The sequence below is a fragment of the Anas platyrhynchos genome, chromosome 2 (genome assembly GCF_047663525.1).
Source record: "Anas platyrhynchos isolate ZD024472 breed Pekin duck chromosome 2, IASCAAS_PekinDuck_T2T, whole genome shotgun sequence".
Taxonomy (NCBI): Eukaryota; Metazoa; Chordata; class Aves; order Anseriformes; family Anatidae; genus Anas; species Anas platyrhynchos.
The window spans coordinates 72268442-72288005 of record NC_092588.1 but is presented as its reverse complement, the minus strand read 5'-3'; the positions used below and the strand labels follow the sequence as shown (position 1 = coordinate 72288005).

At 42.7% G+C, this 19564-nt stretch overlaps 1 protein-coding gene and 1 long non-coding RNA gene across 3 annotated transcripts in view; one reads left to right on the top strand and one right to left on the bottom strand.

Annotated features, from left to right (window-relative positions):
* The window catches only part of COBL (cordon-bleu WH2 repeat protein), a 159392-nt gene extending 149591 nt beyond the window's left edge, over window positions 1–9801 (bottom strand). Inside the window, exon 1 of one of the 2 annotated variants that reach the window (XM_072034913.1) lies at window positions 9777–9801. Coding sequence is in view for 1 of the 2 variants with exons in the window: in XM_027451769.3 (XP_027307570.3) it covers window positions 3422–3465 (44 nt within the window). In the remaining variant the exon portion in view is untranslated. Of the gene's footprint in view, window positions 1–3421; window positions 3641–9776 lie in introns of those variants that run through there. The other variant, XM_027451769.3, reaches the window with a different exon arrangement.
* Window positions 6312–10700, top strand: LOC140001914 (uncharacterized). Its single transcript, XR_011807694.1, has 3 exons — window positions 6312–6558; window positions 9813–9957; window positions 10590–10700. It is a non-coding gene; the product is annotated as an uncharacterized lncRNA (long non-coding RNA).
* The last annotated feature ends 8864 nt before the right edge of the window (window positions 10701–19564 follow it).

The window sequence follows — 19564 nt, the reverse complement described above, 5'->3', positions numbered from 1 at the left end:
TTAGGAGACTGGGAGAGTGAGAACAAATCCTGAATATTCTGGGCAGCCCAGAAATGGCAGGGACTTCAAGAAGCCATGTATTTCATCCCTCTGCTCTGGTATGAGGCTAACAGACTTAGAAAGGGAAAAAATGAGGAAGGATAGGAGAAATGGGAAACTGGGATTCAGAAAGAACAGCTGTAAGGACTGAACTGCACTGCATTTACCTCTCCCTTTTGCTTATTGTTACAATTAGCTTGCTTATCTTCAGCAATCCTGAGACATTAGTCATAACTGAAAATACATGTGTTTGCAGTATATCAGGTCAATAGTCATGTTCATACAGAGGTGCAAAATACCGTAAAACCCACCCTATTTCATTTCACATAATAGCAAGCATAATTCTTCTGGTACTGACACCTGAGGGTTTCTGCTTTGTTGTTGTTGTTCTGTTTTTTATGTGACATATCTCTGCTGACATGAAAAGAAATAATTTGGATCCCAGCTACATGTGAGAGGAGGACAGGGCTAACACCAGTGCGAAAAACATATGTGCCCATACTAAATGCCATCTGAAGTCTGCAACAGCAGCATACGTACAAACCAGGACACAACAGGAAGGATAACACCAAAAAACACGTGTCAGTCTTTCATCTGGCCAAGGCAGGAATTATCAAAACACTCTGATACTCCACATTTTTAATTGTGATCATGTACCTTTGCTGTACAGCACTCCGTATATTTCACACAAATCTCTCATAAACACAACGCAGGTGAATTATGAAAATTGCCCAGTTTTCCAATTTAAATGTTAATTACACCGTTTTCTCTATATAACTTAAATCTTGTAACACTGGGCACGCAGCATAAGATCTGTTATGATGATATTCACACAGACATTCTGAGGACAACAGCGCTCTCCAGGCTTTTCCAACACAATGTTTATAAATAATATGCTAAACATATGTGTAATGGTTTTGGTTTTTGTTTGTTTAAAAGCTGGGTGTGGAATTTCACAAGGTAACCTGCTTAACTATGTGGAGTAGATACAGAATAAAAGAGAAAGGTTTCAACAAGCTGAGGTGTGTGACCTATGCTTCTTACCCATGGGTTTCATTTCTGAGAAATGAAACGTCACTAACGTTTCACAGCCTTTATCTGTCTTACCCGGTCACTTCAATCCAGCAGATAAATCACACCAAAGCAGGTGTGCTTGCATGTGCCTGTGTTTGTGCTAAGACCCTGTGAGACAGGGAAGGAAGCCGAAGCACAAACAGTAAAAGTCCAACTCAAAGAAAGTGCTCGTGTATCTTGTTTCTTGTAGGGACTTTTCCCACCCTTGCTGAAGACTACAGAGGCCACTCGAGGAACGAACCATGGGCTTCAGCAGGAGATAAAGATGCTTGCACTCACAGCAGACGATGCTCTGCTCTTTGCACAAACTGATCCTACAAATGCTCATTTAGGCTCAAATCTTTTCTATTGCTTATGACCAATGTATGTCAGTTTTGCCATGCTATTGTCAATAAAATCACCAACCAGCTGTTCAAGAGACCCAGACAGAGAGGCCTATCTCTGCTCTCCCTACTGAAATCAGCACAGATGCAGGTACCAAGGCAGTAGGTTTTAAACATGTGCGTTTCTCTCTTCCAGCACCCACTGAGTGACTACAGAAGAAATAATTCCCATTTCTGGCGCTACTACTTGTCTTGAATTCCCCTTCATAACCTAAAATAAATGTTAATTAATTAAAGCATTACAAACCCGATCAAGCTTTATAAAACTTGTGCCTAGAAATTACTACTAATAAAATTCTTGATACTGAAGTCCACAATTATTCTTAAAACTGAGAAATGGGAAAAGCTCTTCAGTAACAACACAAACTGCATTTTTTTCATTTTGCCATTGAAGACCAAATAAAAGTCCATGAAAACCAAAGAACAGTATCCTTCTTTTAAATGTGCAATTCTCAAGCAGCTGTGCCACGAAATACATGCAGTCGACTCATCTGTGTAAGGCATACAGCAGAGCTTCTTCACTCTTTACCAAACTATACATTAAATTAGCTCACCATTGAACAAGTGAAACTCTTAACATTACTGTTAATGATTTACATAACGACAAAACAGCTCCGCCTGAATTTTGTTAAAAATTGTAAACTTGAGGTCATTTTAACCTCTTGCTTTCGTAACTGCCAGCTAACCCAGTCAATGAGCTGGGAATTTATACAGCATTTCTTCTGCCACAACAGGAGTACTTCTGCCACAGTCATGTTAAAATCACACTCCTGGACAAGTTCTACAGATGCAGGTGACATCTGGATTCATATGGGAAGCAAGACGGACAGATGAAGCTGTCCTCGTTGCATTTTCTTGGTCCTAGCTGATTTCCCAATGGAAGGTGTAAATCCTAATTAGGGACCAAACATCCACTGGTTCCTGTACAGCTGCTAGAAGTTCAAGGAATTACCAAGATATCAGTGAAACCCACAGGCACATCCAGGCTGAGATTTTCCAGTTCCCAAGAAAAGACAGGAGTATTTCCACACGTACATGAATTCAGGCAAGGCAGACGGGCAGTCCCTGTCAGCGTGCATCACAGCTTTGCCACCAGCACGCCGCTATGCAATATCCGAAGCATATCTTAACCTGAAGATTAAATTCTGCTCCTTGAGCTGCCGGGAACAAGCTGACTAAAGTTAGTGCAGTTCTTCTAACTTCTGGCCAGCTGTGTGATACCAGAGTCTGTGCGTGTAATAACCTCACTTTCACAGCGATGAAGATACCAGGGGCTCTATCCAAAACGCCCCCAGACCTCAGTGCTAACCACAGTGCTAACCTAGTCAATCATTTTAATGAAACTCTGGATACCTAGCAAACAGGACAAAATTTTAATCAGCACTGTATCTAGAGAAGTGCTGGATATTTGTCAAAGCACACACATAAACTAGTATCTCTACTCTGTCAGGATTTTAGGCAACAGCCACCCTGCTACATCAACTCTAACATCAGAGGGGAGAGGGGAGGCACATTATGCTTACGGTTTTTCATAAAAGGTTAGCTGAAGGGATCATAGTTAAGGGTCACCATCAAACAGACCTGTCTTCTAACAGGAATTAAGCATTTATTTACAAAAACAAAACAAAACAAAGCCCCGGCGAGCTCCCACAGGTGGCAGAAGCCCTGCACAGGGGCAGCTTCACCACCGCCGCACCGGCACCGGCATCTCCGCACCCGCTCCCCCTGCTCCCATGCCCGCGGTGCATGCTACAGGGCACAAAAACCGAGGAAATTAAACCCAACGCGGCTCCTCGGGCGCCCTGACAGGCACTTGGGGGCCGCTTTCTGCTGAGGGGGGCGGGCGGCTCGGGCACCTGCCGGCCGGCTGGCGGGGCGGCCATGCCGGGACGGGGCAGGAGCGGGGGGTCGCGGCGGTGCCTTACCCGCTCGGAGGCTTGCCGGCCGCGGGGCGGACCAGGGTCTCCATGGCTGCTCCGCAAGGGTCTGGACACGGGCCCGGCGGCGAGGAGAGGGAAGAGAGGGCAGCGCTGAGACGCGGCTCCCCCCCACACACACACCGACACTCCGCCACCGCCCCCGGTCCGCCCGCTCCGCGGCGGGCGGCGCTCCCCGGCCGGGCGCTGACAGCTCCGCCGGGCACCTCCTACCTGCGGGACGGGACGGGACGGGACGGGACAGGGAAGGGACGCAGCGGGGACGGCCGTGTCGCTGCCCACCCAGCGGGGGCGGAGGCAGAGCCGGGCCGTTTCCATGAGACTGCCCGCGGCAAACACAAACACGGCGGCCGGCACCCAGGGCACGGCCACGGGCACGGCCACGGCCACGGCCCGCCGCCCCCGCACCGGGCGGGGAGGAGGAGGAGGAGGAGGAGGAGGAGGATCCCCGGGGATCTTATACAGAGAGGTCCTAAGGGTAAGGGAGGCAGTCGGCTATCCCAGCCGTAGGTAGAGAAACAAAAATACACGTTTGCAAAAGCAAAGCATTATTGGCCTCTTATTTCCCTGTTAACGTGGGTAAAAGTTGACTGAGTCACCACAGCTCAGTAATTACCCCTGGTCATCCGAGCCGTACGCCGCAGTAATGAGCCACATGCATGTTCTTAATTTGTTCCCTTATGAAAATAAATAGCCTAGCTCGCATACTTTGTTTTGCAAGCTTTGTGGATTGGTTTGGAGTCTGCACGCTGTCACATACCATAGCTCCAGGAATGAATGGTGAGCTATTAAATCACCGGATCTTGATTTCGTAGCACCGTTCATCCTCTGTTTAGTGTATTTTCAATCTCCTTTTTTCACTCCTAAATGTAAATGAACTCCTGCCTATCCTAGAATACATGCTAAAGCTGCACGGGCACAAAACCTGTACAGAGCCCCCCAGACCTTCCCACCTCCACATCAGCAACAAACTACATCTCTCAGTCCATTTCAGGAACCTGAACCCTTGCCTCAGCTGTGACTCATCCCACTGTGCTGACCCTGAAGGAAGGTGTACGCAGCCTACATCACACCCACTCCTCCCTTGTCCTCCCATCACTCACACCCACCTACGTGACCAGTGACATCCCCACCACTCCTGGCCCCTTCTGAAGCTGTTTCACAAAGCAGCACCTGCATTGTCTTCTCTCCCTGCCTAGACTCCTGTTGCTCTTCCCCCTTCTCGCACCCTCTCCTTGACTTCATTTCACGTTAGTTTATTCTCTAGCAACGTTATCTGAATGTTTTCTATGTGATAGCATCTTCTCTTCCAAGCCATGTAAAATGCCATTATGGGAGTACATAAAGTCTGTCATGACCCAGCACGAACAACAAAGTAGTATTTTCTTATTATGTCCACTTTATTTTATACAGCACAGCAGAAGAGCGACGTGAATCACTGAAATCACCATTTCAGTGCCTCTCCAGAGCGCTAGGAGCAGCAACACAGGTTGACCACAGCCAAAATCCTTCAGTACCATTAGCTGATGGAAGAGCCAAAGGAAGTTTGCAGAGCGCGGGAGCTTGCCTGTGGTCTCCAGTCTCCTTGGCAAGCGGCCCAGCTCTCCAGAAAGGGCAAAGGCTGCGCTTCTAGCGAGCATTGTAATCCCCACAATTGGGATGCTGTGCTCAGTTTTTAGGCATGGTGCTTTAGGGCTGAGAGGGGCTGTATGAGTTCTTGCAGATCTCATAAAATGTCTGTGAGAGTGAGCATTTTAACCTTTCCCTGTCTGTATGGCTTCATCACTGATCATTTCTGTTCAGATGGCCTTCTCAATATGTTTCCTACGACTATTAGGCCATCCAGATGACATTTTTCCTATAAAATAGTTTAGGCCTTTAAAATAAAACTTAATCAGCTGTGCAAATTCATGTTTCTGCTTTTATTGTCTTCAAGACATTCTTTGTATTTTTCCTTACCTTCATTGCTAATTACATTACCAAACAAACCTTGAAGACTACATTCTTTTTCCAACAAATCTGGCCTGCTGGGTTTCAAGGATTTTAGTTTGAATTATAAACTTAACTGAACACAGAAGGAATATAGTAAGAAAAGTCTAATACTGAAGATATTTTTTCTAATGTAGCAAAAAGAGGTTAAAATTAGGTCAGCATTAGCTAAAATGCACCAATTAACCATGCCCTTTCTCTAATCTAGCACATATCTTTTCCTGTGATATAGCTGTGTGAGGGCCATCCTACAACTGGAAACTAGGTTTGAATGTAGAAAGCAAGGCATAAATGCAACAAACTTAAGTTTATAGCAGGAAAAAATTGTGAATAGAATGTCATTAGTTAATGTGGTTAGGTTTAGTTAATAGCCAACACACGTTTTTAACCACATAAATCCAACTCCTTTTCCCATTCTAAGTAACCTGGAAGTTGCCATTTAGGCTTTATTCCCTTTAAGATAGTATGTTTACTGTACAGTTGCAAAATTCCTGGCTATGTAATTATAAAAATTGGAGTTGTGTAGCCTCAAACTCACAATATTAATTTATTTTTGCTATCCACATATAAAAAAAAAAATAAATGAAGGGAAATGAGATTTTCAGGGCTTGTTAGACCATTGCTTTGAGTCCCAGAGCCACCCTTCAGAGAGCTGTTTTGGGATTTAACCATACAGGTCCTATTGGTTTTATTAGGAACTTGAAGTAACTGTGAGCAAATTACATCAATTTTAGAGGAATCTTTCAAGCTAACAAAAGTGATGAGTACTTTTTGAATAAATGTCAAATCATTACTAATCCATTCAAAACTAACATAACATTATCAAATACCACTGAAGAGACTGAATTTACTTTAGAAATGCACAATTACTTAATGACTATGTGGACTCAAGGGGAAACTGGGATATTGTGTTTGGCTCTGTCTATAACCACACAGCAAATCACTGACAAGTTTCTAGGGTCTTTGGAACAGTGATTTTATTTTTCTTTGTGGTTGTAGAGACATAGTGTAAGCAGCCTGTGATGTCATTTGAGAACCCGAAGCAATACAGGAAGAAGCAAAAAGATACTAATCATACAAAAACATGACAAAGAAGCCATCTAAAAGAGCACGTGGATATGGATGTGGATTTTGTAGTAAGTATTACGTAGCTACAGCTGAGGTAATTTATAATTTTGTAGTTATCAGGTAATGACTTACTGTGTATGTAGAAATAGTGAGTCTTGGCCTTCGTCTTTAATGATTCCTAGACCTGTCCTGTTCAGTAAGATAGATCCCTTCAGAGATTTCTTTTTATCTCCCGAAGCTTATTGGAGTCAGTGAAGAAGATGTTTTGCCTTAAGACACCTAGAAAAGGGAATTGGGAGCATGCATAATTTCTTGCTTGATGCAAAAATCTGGAGACTTTCCCAGCCTGTGTGTGGAAAAAAGCTGCTGAGGAAATCCCTGCCTGACCATTCAGTCCTGCCTGCACACCTCGGTGCGATCTGGCAGGAGGATATGTGGGGCAAGGACTGCTGGAGAGAGCGCACATGATTCAGGACCAGCCAAATGCTCGTGCTTAGGAGCTGCAGACAGATTGAGCACCGTCATGCACAGTAAAAGCGTCATGGAAAGAGAGGGTGCTTTTGCCCTAGAGGGTACTGCAGAGCATGCGTGCAGGACATGGGATGGGATACCAATCCCATGGGCGGGGAAAACTGTCTACAACTGTGATGTGAGTAGAGTAAAAGGAATTTCTGTGAACTCAGCCATCAGGAAACTAAAAGCAAGTTATATTAAATGTGGCTAAAAGTGGATGTGGTAGACATTGGCATTACTCAGACTGAAGCTGGTATGTCTCTATGGTGTGCTGACACAGTCTTAAATGTATGAGCTCTACACTCTGTGCATTTTATTTTAAAAGTTGGATATTTATTACATGCTTATTCTTTCTCTTTTTTTTTTCCCCAATAGTTTTATGATTTATTGCTTTCCCACAACATTTTATTTCTGTATTTTGGACAACTAATCTGCTATATCCTCTGTTTTCTGCCATTCCTATTAGGTGAACTTTTTTTTCAGGATTTGAAACCCCAGCTCTAGTCTGCAGATAAGCTAACAATAAGAAAAGGATACCTGCGCAGACTACTGGCCTCATGGAATGACTCAGACCTCACATTCTTGGGCTCAGCTGTGGTCACAGCCTTTCTAGGAAAGATGCTAACTTAAGTTGCTTCCCAAAATCGTGGAGTTGCATCGCTCAAACTTATCTGAGAACAGTATAAGAGAAGACAATGTAATTATCCAGGGAAAATATTAGATTATTCTTTAAGAGCACATCATATAATATGACTGAAAAAAAATTGGGCAGTCTTCACCAGCTTGCAAATCAAATCTATATACCAACAAAGTATTAGCTTATTGACGTAAATGTATCTTCATTGCACTGAAGCGAGTAATCTCACTCAACATGCTGGTCAGGATGACCCAGCTACAGCCCTTCCTTACTGTAAGGATTTTGCTCTTTGATTGTCAAGCCAAGGAGAACCTGAAATTGTCAGAGCAGCATTTCAGAAAAGAGACTCACAGCCTCCCAGATGCTGGTGCCACAAACACTCCCTCCAACATTACCTCTTTCTGTAATGAGAAAATGCTGTGCTATGCTTAAAAATATCCTCTCAATTTTCTTGCAAGAGAAGTAGAGCTTTTGGACCACTCAGCCCAGCAGGTTTAGTAGAAAAAGAAACTCCATGAGCCTTCTGTGTAAATAGCTTTCCATGGGTCTGGAAACAAATCATTTAGAAGTGATGTCTAATCACAGCACTTTATTTTGGTATGACACTTTTCTGGTCATTTGGGTATAGATAGGCTATGCTTTTGTAAAGCAGGGTAGGACTGGCAATACAGCAGAAGGGATGTTGCATGCATTGTCTTGTGCAATAATGAGGAATACAGAAAATTCATTGCATAAGCTATTGACATGGCATGTTCCCGATTTTCCTCATGCAGCACACTGCATACACAACAACACGTGGCTCCACCATTTAAACTCGCCTCTGCCCCTCCCATGTATTGTAGCCCAGATTGCCTCTGAGCAGCAACTGCTTGCACTGTAAATAGTGGCAGTGAGGAAGACCTTCTTTGAAACACTGACTTTTAGGATAGAACTGTGCTTCTAAATGCTGAAGTAACTCAAAAAAATTGGTCCCTGCAGTGACCAAAAGCCCTTAGAAAACAATTCTCCAGTGAGCTATGTCTGCACTGAATATTCAATATCAGGGTTTCTATTTCAAGAAGGCTATTTCTATTTTCATATATATAATATAGCCAAGCTATAATCAGAAGAATTATATCCACCCACAGTCCTGTCTATAAATATTAAATACTGCATGAGATAAGCTTTATTAACAACGTCTGCAACTATGTTTTAGCTCACAGACTGGTTTGAAATTTCTACTACTTTTAAATAGATGTTTCACTGCAGTCTTTCACTGAAATTTAGAAAGTTTCTCATTTCACACTTGCATCACCCAGTGGACCTTTCATGCCAGGCAATTAATCCTGATTGATAGCAACATAAAGTGAAAACAGGTTTTGGTTCTGTATTTAAATCAAAACTAACATGCTACAGAGAGAGACATACACATATGAACTTACCCCAAACCAGAAAAGTATCACTCTTGGTTTGCTGGTATTTCTGTTAAGTTACTCAACTTGTGATTGCCTTAATTGAACAACACCTTAGAGCACACAAAGATACATACACGTGGAAGCTCACCAGTATTATGCTGAATTTATATTCTTTGATGCTTTAGGAAAAAGATAGGACCCTTTAACATATTATCTCTAGAATCTTTTATCTACACTGAACATAGACTTGAATAGCTGCCTGCTGTTAAATCACTACACGTGCCCCCAAAAGCCTACTATGCATTCTTCCCCTAAATGTAGACCTCTTGAACGTGGTGAAATCACTGAATTATATCAACATGAGAATCAGATCCCTTAAGGATGGAGCTTCAATGGATGCTATTGTCAGGAAAGCACCTGAAGAAGGCAGGTGAATTCTGAAGACTGGTATACATAAGACCTTATACACAATTCATACCCAGGTTACAAATATAAGGAGGTAAGCAACAAAGAAACTTACCTTGAGGAATTCTCACTGAGCATATTTGGATTGCCATCATGTGCAATGCATTTTTCCCAGTCACCACCATGCCACGGCACTTTTACCAGTGCAGAGGCTGGTTTCCCCACCACCCTCCCTTCTGAGGCCAGCAAAGATTTCTTGACTCTCCTTTCAAATATTTCTGAGGCTTTACATGTCGTCACAAGACAGTAATACCTTTCTCTCTTTCTGATAACGTACCTTGAGACCAATCCTGCTGTTTATCTTTATTTCCAGAAGATATGGGTTAGCTGGGTATGGCAAAGGAAGAAGAAAGGAGGTCTTCCAAAGATGTCGTAGTAATCCAGGAGAAGCTGGGCTGAGATGATGCACACAGCTGGCTCACCACAGTGCCATTGGACAGCCGCAGTCACAAGACAAGGTAATGTTTTTCTCTTTAGAAAGGGCTGTGGTCACCTTCCTCACCCTTCTCCTGCAGTCAACATATAATTAGAAACAAGAACAACTCTCTTTGAATTAACAAGGAAGAGATTGGATGAACTGGTCAGCAAAGAGGGGTGGATGAAACATGGGTTATCAAGAGAACATCACTGGCTTGATTCAAAGCCTAGAGATATTAATGAGATTTTCTACTGGCTCCAACAGGTTTTCCCAATTTTTTCACATAATTTGCAAACATGGGCAGTAATGACTGGGCTTTTTGCACAACATTTCTTCTATCATTTCTTCCCTTCTTCCTCCTTAATGTGAAGTTAAACATGTCTTAATCATACCTCTAGTCCCTTGTATTGGTGCACCCACAAATAGTCTGTAACTGCATCAACTTTTACAGGAGCCTACTGTTTAATGGCCCCTAAGGGCCAACATAAAGGAAAAGTCTTTAATATACTTTAAATACCCTGTACCTTACATTAGGTGACTGACTAACCTTTGGTAACTTTTTATTTCTCTGTCTTCTCCTAGTGTGTCAGCTCTCCTCACACTCAATCTCAGCACAGGGGAGGGGTATAAGTTATGACATAATTAACCTGAAACAACACTCCCTTTCTTTAGGTGAGTCATCTGCAGTTATCCAGAAAATGTGCAGTATGAAAATTACCTCCGGTTCAGGGTATTGAGAATACAAAGTAGCCACTTAGAGTTACTTCGGAAAAATAAATATGGAACACTTCTAATTTATAAATAAAGAAAACTAATTTCCTACCATTCACGGTAAGTGGCTAGAATAACCAGATTACACAGCCCCCCGTGCATTCCCAACCAGGCCTGTGAGCAGGGTGGTGCACTGCAGTGTTGCTTGAGGGACAGCCCAGAAAGCAAACGGTGATGCACAGACCTGAGCCTGGCTTCCCCTCTGCCCTGTGGCTCTTTTTCCAAGAGCATTGCCTGCAGCAGCCGGTGTCTGGCACGGCGCTCGTTGCCCAGCCTGCTGGCACGATGGTGCTTTCCACAAGAGCAGGCAGCAAGCCAAAGCCCCACCTCGTCTCTACCTTCTCTCTCAGCAGAGAGGGACAAAAGTGAAAAACAAGAGTCCTCCAGGGGCTGAGGTTTCCACACAGTGCATGTATGACAGAAGTGCCTTACTAGCCACCTACGGTCTAGAATAGAGACCCCAATCTTTATGAAATAAACATCTATCCATAGTAATTTAAAGGAAGCTATTGGTTTAATTTTTATACTTATTCATAACCTCGTGAATTATTAAAGAAACCCACTGATTTATTTACTTTTAACAGAACATGACAAATGAGAGTGTAAATCCTCCTGAAACATGTTAGATTAATACCTGTCATCATGATGGAAGTGCTTTCACAGCACTGGTTGGTGTTTTAAAACTAGTTGTCACAAAAGTCACACTGACTTCAATGAGCACAAATGAACCAAAACGTGCAGATCTTTGCAAACTTTCAGTCAAACTGCATTTTGAAAACTGTCTACTGTATCTTTGAACTTCCAAGGGGAAATGAAAAACAAGAGTATGACATTTCCATTGTTCATATCTCATTTGCTTATGACATGCCATACAGTCCCAGGATTTATGAAGTAGGAGCTGCTTAAGTGAGACCCTGTACATATGCACAGCCAGTAACGAGCTGTGAGCCATGCAGCAACCTTTGTAGCCCAAGGCATGGCTTCTGTGGAGATTTCTTGGGGTGTTTGGTGCAAGCAGCACCCTGCTTGTCCTCATTAGTGTACACACAGGAGATAGTCATCCTGCAGAGGGGATGGGGACCTTTGAGACAGGGAAGGCGTGTTTGCATGAAATCACTGGCAGCAATTTTGCATGCAGCTGCTTCCTGGAAGTGGTGAATTTTAAAGCCGGGATTTAGCACTCTCAAAGTGGTCCTGCCCTGATGTCGGAGTGAGCAAGCTCCCACTCGTAAACACTTGTGTGCCACCATAGCCTGGCACAATGATTTTTTTCTTGTGCAAGGAGGTGCGAACTGGAGCTGGGTTCAAATTGGAGGCAGTCATGGGGGACCTGGGGCCACTCTCACTGCATGTGGGGAGCAGCAGTGGCTTCTTCTCAGGTGCACGCCCTGATCCTTCTCCAGCAGAAACCCTGCTGCACAGACGTAAGCACAGCACGTCTGGGGTGCAGAGAGTGCTTTGCTTGCCTGCTGCATCACTTCCAACCTGCAGAGCTCCCAGACACTGTAATGCACCAGAGCCGTGTGCCTCTATGTTATTGCTACACGCGCTTTTCTTCTTGTTGCACACCAGCCGTTATAGCAAAAACATAGGGATTTTCCAAACTGAAGGCTTTCCTGCACTTCCCTACAGCCACCACAGCTCTGAAATCCTTCTTTATCAGGTTGCCCAATCCTAGCTGAATCACTGCCAAGCTGCCAGCCTATGTTATGATCAGCCTCCAGTGCATGGGTGTCCCAGAGCAGGTACAGATTACCCATTCCCCATTAGTCTCAGACCATAGCAAAATAAGTGGACAGCTTGTCTCATGCAACTGAAGCTGTAGCATTTTTAATCACTTGAAAAAGAATGACATTCGCAAGAGTGCCATTGCAAATTTAGTTTCAGTAGAGTTTCGTATTTCATGAGTTTCTATTTTTTTCAGTTTAGCAGATTACATGTGGTTCATTTATGCATTGCAGTTGCATCTACAAGCTGTTGTCTAATACAGATGTTGAAAATTACATTTGTTACCCTACAGCTTTATGAGTACCTCATTCCTTCCCAAAAAGTAAAGGCTAATAATGGCTATGCCTGGAATTTCTAAATGGATTGAATATAGACTGTAAATTTAAAAAATATATCTTTATGCACATATATATGATTTTAAAATTCTATAATTTTTGTTTTGTTTTGTTGTTGTTTGGTTGTTTGTGGCTTCTTCAGTGCCCAAGTGAGTGTAAGTGCTTATTTGGTTATCTATGTTAGTGTACCCAATTTAGATCATTGCATGTATTGTTGGCACTCTGAGGACATTTGAGGTCAACTCATAACTGAACCCCAAGATTCTGAACTGTTATGCCTAAATGGAGGTTTTTCAAGGGAAAGAGCATACAATCCTTCAGCTGAGTCAAGAAATTAGATAGGAACTTTCCCTTTGTTTGAATTGGAAGCACAAAATGAAACCAGAGGTTTTGCAGTGCTCTGGTAAGCAAGGACAAAACAGGCTGTGGAAAACCCAGGGAAGGAAATTTCAATTACTATGCTATCTTCAACAGTCTTGTGATAATGCGTAACAAGAAAACAGCCAAGGGAAGTCCTCCTAACATTTAAATTATTGGGTTAAGGCTTGTAAAGGAACAGAGATTGAGAAAGGGAAGAAAGGGATCAGCAGAAAAACAAAACAAAAACAAATTTTCCCCAAGGTCTTATTGCAAAATTAGGCTATAAAATGTTTGTATCCAGCACCTCTACTGGGAGGCCTCTGTCACTGGGCCCTGGGGACACGGGGCCAAGAGTCCCCACGTGCAGCTCTGGCAGAAGGGTAAACTTCATTTCTGAGATGGCAAGGTGAGCTGGGTATCTCTGCCTCCTGGAAAAGAGAACAAGCTGGTTTTATTTTAATTATGATTGGCAATCCCCAGCTATGTCCTAAGGAAAGCCAAACTGTTCTAACTTTTTACTGCAACTGGGAACCAAACGTGTGGGCATGAAGAGGGTGCTCCAGGGAGGTGGGTGATGAAAGATCCTGCTAACACAATCGTAAAAGCAAGGCTGCAGCAGGGTGCTGAAAGGATGCCATGGGTAGCTTTCTTACTGGAACTTCCAGTTTCAATGGCAGAGCGATTGAAAAGTGAGCAAAAGGATTTTGAATTCCTGAGCTCATGGCTGCTTTGAGAAGCCAAAGCAGGGGCTGCCAAGCACCTAGCCAGCAAGGCTTAATTCAGTCCCTTTGAATCCTGAACCTGATGTCTCAGCCCCAAAATGAAAGAGATCCCCCACACACCTTGAACCCTGAGGGGAGGGAAGCCCCAGCAGAGAAGTGCTCTTTTGCCATTCAGTGGGGCAAGGGGGAGGCGAACAGAGAGCACCAACAGATGTGCCCTAAACAGTTTTTGTTGTACACTGTGTTACAAGGCTTGAGAGACATTGCTGAGAAATGGAGTTGCAAACTGGAGAAAAGTTTGCAGCTATAATAACAGTACTTATTGTTTCATAATTTGCTTGTAGCTGTGTGAAATGTATCTGGGTAAATGGCTGTCCTCATCCAAGGCAAGGACAGCCTCTGGCAGCCGGAGCAAGGTTAGCAGTTCTGCTCAGCAAGCAGGGAGGTCATGAGGTTTTGTGTTACAGACCGTACAAACTTAGGAGGCAGAAAGCACAATTTCCACCTCTTCTTGAAGGTCTTTCCCCTGATCCCCATTCGATTCAGTTCAACTACTGGCTATCTTAGGACAGGAGCAGCTGGTAGAGGTCCAGGGGCCAGGGAGGGCTGGAGGCACAGCCAGCAGGGAGGTGAGCAGCTGAAAGGGAGTTTCGTTGCTTGAAACTGATGTTTATCACCCAGCAAAACTCAGCGTTCACAGTTGATGGGGAAAGGAACAGCCTAGAAATTGCTTACATACAGGAAAAGACTGTGAGCTGTTGCAGCTGAAGAATAGCTATAGCAATCAGTTACTGTTACTCTGCTTATCTACCCAGTCAGATCGGTGGATTTTTGTTCCCCCTTCTCAGAGAAAACAAACAAACAAAAACCCTCAAGCAAACCACAAAGTAAAAGCTTTGTTAGCTATTTGATTCATATCTGCCATTGGGAAAAATTACCTAATTCAGTGCAATTTTCCCAGTTGCCCAGGTGTGGCCTAAATCACTGCTTCAGGGGCAACTCCCTTAGATTTGAACTCAGACCCTGCTATGGCCAGTCACGTCCTGGCAGGAGGGTTGCATCTGAACAACACGAGCAGTGTTTCAACTAAATGACTGCATTTCTTTTTCTAGAGGATCCCTGCTACCACTGGTTGTAGGACGGAGGCTAGTCTGAGGATACACTGACTGCATAGTCTATCTCATTAGTTGGGAAAGGAAGCAAACACGGAGATTCTAGGGGGAAAAAAGGGCAATGTTGTATTAAAGTAATTAAATGCCATCCCAGGCTCCAACAGACTACTTGGCTCTGAGCAATTATGAATAATGCTGGGTACACGGGATGAAACTTAATTTAGGCTGCAGTTTCATAGTCACTTCAAGCTAATCTAAGTTGGCACCATATAAAAGAAACAGTCTCGCCTGTCTGCCTCGCCTGTCCCCAGCAACACTGCTCCCTCTTTTTTTTTTTTTTTTTTTTTTCTGCTGCTACTCCATTCCCTCTTCCTCCCACCCCCTGGACACACAGAGCAGTTTTATCTGTCTCAGTGTGGCATGAAGTGGGACAGGAGGCATGCCTGCGCCGGGACAGACAAAGCTGATCCCTGCTCTACTCAAGCACACTTAGAGCCATCCTGCTCCAGGTTAGAGCTGTCCTGTTAATAACATGAAAAGAAATAAACAAACAAAACCGACCCAACCAGAAACAACAGAGAAGGATTTTGGTTTCCTGATCTGGTTTGGGGTGGGCAGGTGCTGCAGCAACGATTTCAAGCACTAGTGGAAGTGTGGCCAAACACCCCAAGTATCGTAAAACTGTGGAGCAGCTGAAGCACCAGGACTTGAAACTCCCTGCAAACAGCACTAATTCTGCCATTTGCTAGCTTAATGTTGCTTTATGTTATTGTTGTGTAACATACTCACTTCTAGAGGTCACAGCCCATCAGCCCTCATCCACTCATCAACTGTCAAAGTACAGGCAAGCAAAACCCTACCTATTTTAGCTGGGGTTAGGAGGTTTTCTTTCTAGCATTAAAAAAAAAAAAAAAAAAAGATGTTTGGCATGTTAGGATATTGACACCCTTCCACCACTGTGTAAGGGGAGTTTATCTTTGGATACTATGATGGGACATTGACCTCAATCAATGTTTTGGAGTCATTGATCCCATGTCAGGAAGCCCAAACTGAACTCAGCAAACACAAACAAAGTATGTACCCATAAGTGTAAAACTTAATCTACCTTTCCTGCATTTTATATTTATTTTCATGGGAGAAATCTCAGTGTCACAACTGAACATCCATGCTTGTTTTTAGGTAAACACACAAGACAAAATATGACTGAAGTGCACTAGCATTATTTAAGATACCTAAACTACAAATAAAGGATTAATAATCAAAAAGCCCCCATGATAATTTCTGAGGTCACATGCTCATTTTGCAGGAGGTAGGCTTTCTAGTGCTCTGGAAAAGTAAAGCAACTGTAAGGCAAGTGTTACTGGGGTGTAAATTTTAGTAAGATCTGCTCTTTACTGCCAGAGATATGCAAAGGAGTTCCACATAAACCAGCACTGTTTCCAGATATCTTCTCAGTAGTGGCACTCCATTGTTAAACATTAATTCTTAGGAATGTGTATGTTGTGCAACCTTTTTATATGCTACCTGGATCTGTTAGCAATTTGTAAGGACACTTTTTGTAATTTAGGATTAAAGAATAGGTTTGGAAAAGTTTCCTACACGAAATATAGGAATGCACACATTAAAGAGTAATTTTTTTTTTTTTCCTGGCAGTAAAGGTTCCCAGAAGTCTGTGTAACAAGCATTTAACTATTATGCTATCATTAAAGAAGGGGAGTAAAAATGACATCGACAACTTGTCTCGTCTGGTATATTTGCATTCTGCCAACAAAAGTAGTGAATAGGCATACGAGAGGTAAAAGCAAGCTGGCAAAAAGACTAGGGAAATAATGTAAAATTATTTCATTTCTAGGGAGGCAAGCAAGCAAGAATACTATTTTTAATGTAAGTTTCCTGTTGAAAGTGTCATAGGTGAGAGGTCTCTGCTCCGCCTGTTGGTGGAGAGGAAGAAAAAATTCTCCACAGAGAATTAAATAGAGTGAACACCCACATTTGACAGCATCTCTCAGAGAGTGTGCAGCAATAGTTGTGTGTGAGCTGAGTTTTCTTTGTCTTTTTGGAGAAGAGAAAGTGAATCACAACCCCCTAGAGAGATTCCAGAAAAAAAAAAAAAAAAAAGGAAATAAAAAAAAAAGGAAAAAAAAAGCAGATGAGTTCTTGCCAGCAACAGAGGTGTTTGCTTGCTTGTTTGTCCTTTTTTTTTTTTTTTTTTTTTTTTTTTTTTTAGGGTGGGGTGGGGTGGGGAGAATTTTATGCTTTAGACAAGGTCTGTTATTTCACAGCACTTTGACTACTGACTGTGAAGGGAGCCCACCAGGCTGGGGGTGGGATGGTGGTGGTGTCATGTCATTTAACAATGGAGAGGACTTCATTTCATTGTTTTACATGGTGTTCTGCTTTTTGCTTACCGCAGGTTGATGTCCATGGAGAAAAATGTCCAAAGTGCAGATTCCTTGGCTGTTTATTAGTGTTATCCTGGATTGATCTGCTCAGTATCTGGAGGTTTCTAGGACAAACAGCCAGTAGTTTATATGTCAAGAAGCATCACATCTGACATCAGTCCTTCCCTGTGAAAGGTTTGTTTTGGTGATTAGCTGAGATATTGGAGTTTCACTTAAATCTTGTCTGTGGGAAAGCACATTACAGACCATGAGAAAAGCACACACATTGCATAAATGGCAACATGTGTTAAAATGCTTGTGTAAGGAGATTAGAACTGACCCTAGCAGGCAGAGAGAGCTAGAGTATGCACTTACAGCAAGTCTCTTATTCAGTGAAGCACAATGCATGCTGCAGAAAGTTCAATGCGGTATCCAGGTGTCAGAGCTGGTCCATATTTTTAGACTCTACAACCTCAGAGTTTGGCTATAAAACTGTGCAATTTCCTTAGCAGTTTTGAAAGCCTGAAAGCCTGATTCTTGTTGGGGACATTTTTCAAAATGCCCATGGTAGGAAGAAATTGCCCACCTATATCTGAAGCCAAGAAAAATTCCTACAGTAGCTGTCATGACTCAAGAAGAAACGTGCTCTGCCAAACTGGAACAACTTCTAAGGGAGCAGGGCTTATGATCAATCCATTACATAAACCTCAGATAAGGGAGTGGCAAGAAACTTTCCTGCCACCAACCAAGAAAAACAGTTAAGGGAAAACAAAGCAGCCACTGCATCTGCTCTTAACAATCTACTCCATCTCAGTAGCACAAGGGCCCCAGAGGGCCTGGTGGTAAATACAGAAGAAATCGAAACCAGAGATTAAGCTGCTGTGCTGAGCCATAATGTCATTTCTTCTAACATTTCCAGGCACAGACAGCAGCTGCCGTTAAGTAGATAGCCTTAGGAAATAGCTTCTTAGTGCAAGAAAGCAGGAGAAAAGTCATTTTCTTTCCTCACATTCTTTCTGCAGTATTTGTTGCTGAAGTTACAAAACTGCTATGAAATGTAAGAATAAAAGACACTCTTGTGTAGTAAGAACAAATGAGAGAAGTTAAGCACCATATCTTGATCCCAAACAAGGTCCTGCATAGGTTTCTATTCACTGATGGTGTCTTTGTGCATCAAAACACCACAGACACATGGAGAACACTATTGTCTCACAGAGGTAAAGCCTTTCAGCAGAGGTGTCAATAGAAAATTAATGTGAAACAAAATTTGAGGCTATGTTTCATACTAAATCTGTCATAATTCAGTACTTTGTTACATGTTGACATTAATGTCCAGAACCCCTGCAACAGCTGTACTATGTACTGTGCAAGATAATACTGTCAAAATCTAGGGGGGGAGAAGAAAACAGTGAAATGGATATTTATTCAGTGGTTGCAGTGAGATAAAGATCTTTATTTCACCGTCCTAGTTCATCCGGAGGGAAGGGAAATTTTTTGTGCAAACAAAACATAAAAATGTTTGACAGGTTGAATGAGAAGTCTTAATAATCTGTGAAACATTTATCCATGGACAAAATATGTGCACATCAGAAATGAACTCCAAGCTCTTTCTCCTAATATTGTGGTACTTTTTCATCATGTAAGAAGACATGTATTTCCCATTGTTTATAACCATCACTTAAGGGTTCAGATATGACACTTAAAAAATGCAAAAAATACTGAAACCTCCTCATAATTTTCAGTTAGCTACAGAATACCTTAAAAAGCAAATTCTTTAATAGCTGTGGAGAGGAACTGCAGTTAAGTTACAGTAGAAGAGTGTAAGTCTCTCACATGTCCTAGAAAAAATTAATCTGGCAATGTCTTCATTCTGTCTTTGCATTTCCCTTACAGCCCAGTTCAGGCCAGGACAACAGGCAGGGCTTAGACTGACACAGAGGAGTTCTCCAGCTAAGGTGCCCTAAGTCAGACATGAACCAAAAAAAAAAAAAACAACAAAAAACAAAACACAAAACCAAACCAAACAAAACAAAACAACCAACCTACCAGAAAAAAAAACACCACCACAACCAAAGACCTAAGCAAATAAACAAAGAAAAAATCCCAAACATAGTTAAAAAATAAAAAAGTAAAATTTTGTAAGAACAACCAGATTAGCTCAGACTAAAGATCCACCTAGCCCACTGTTCTGCCTCTGCCAGAGGCCACCAGCAGTGAGCAGCTGGGGAAGAGAGTAAG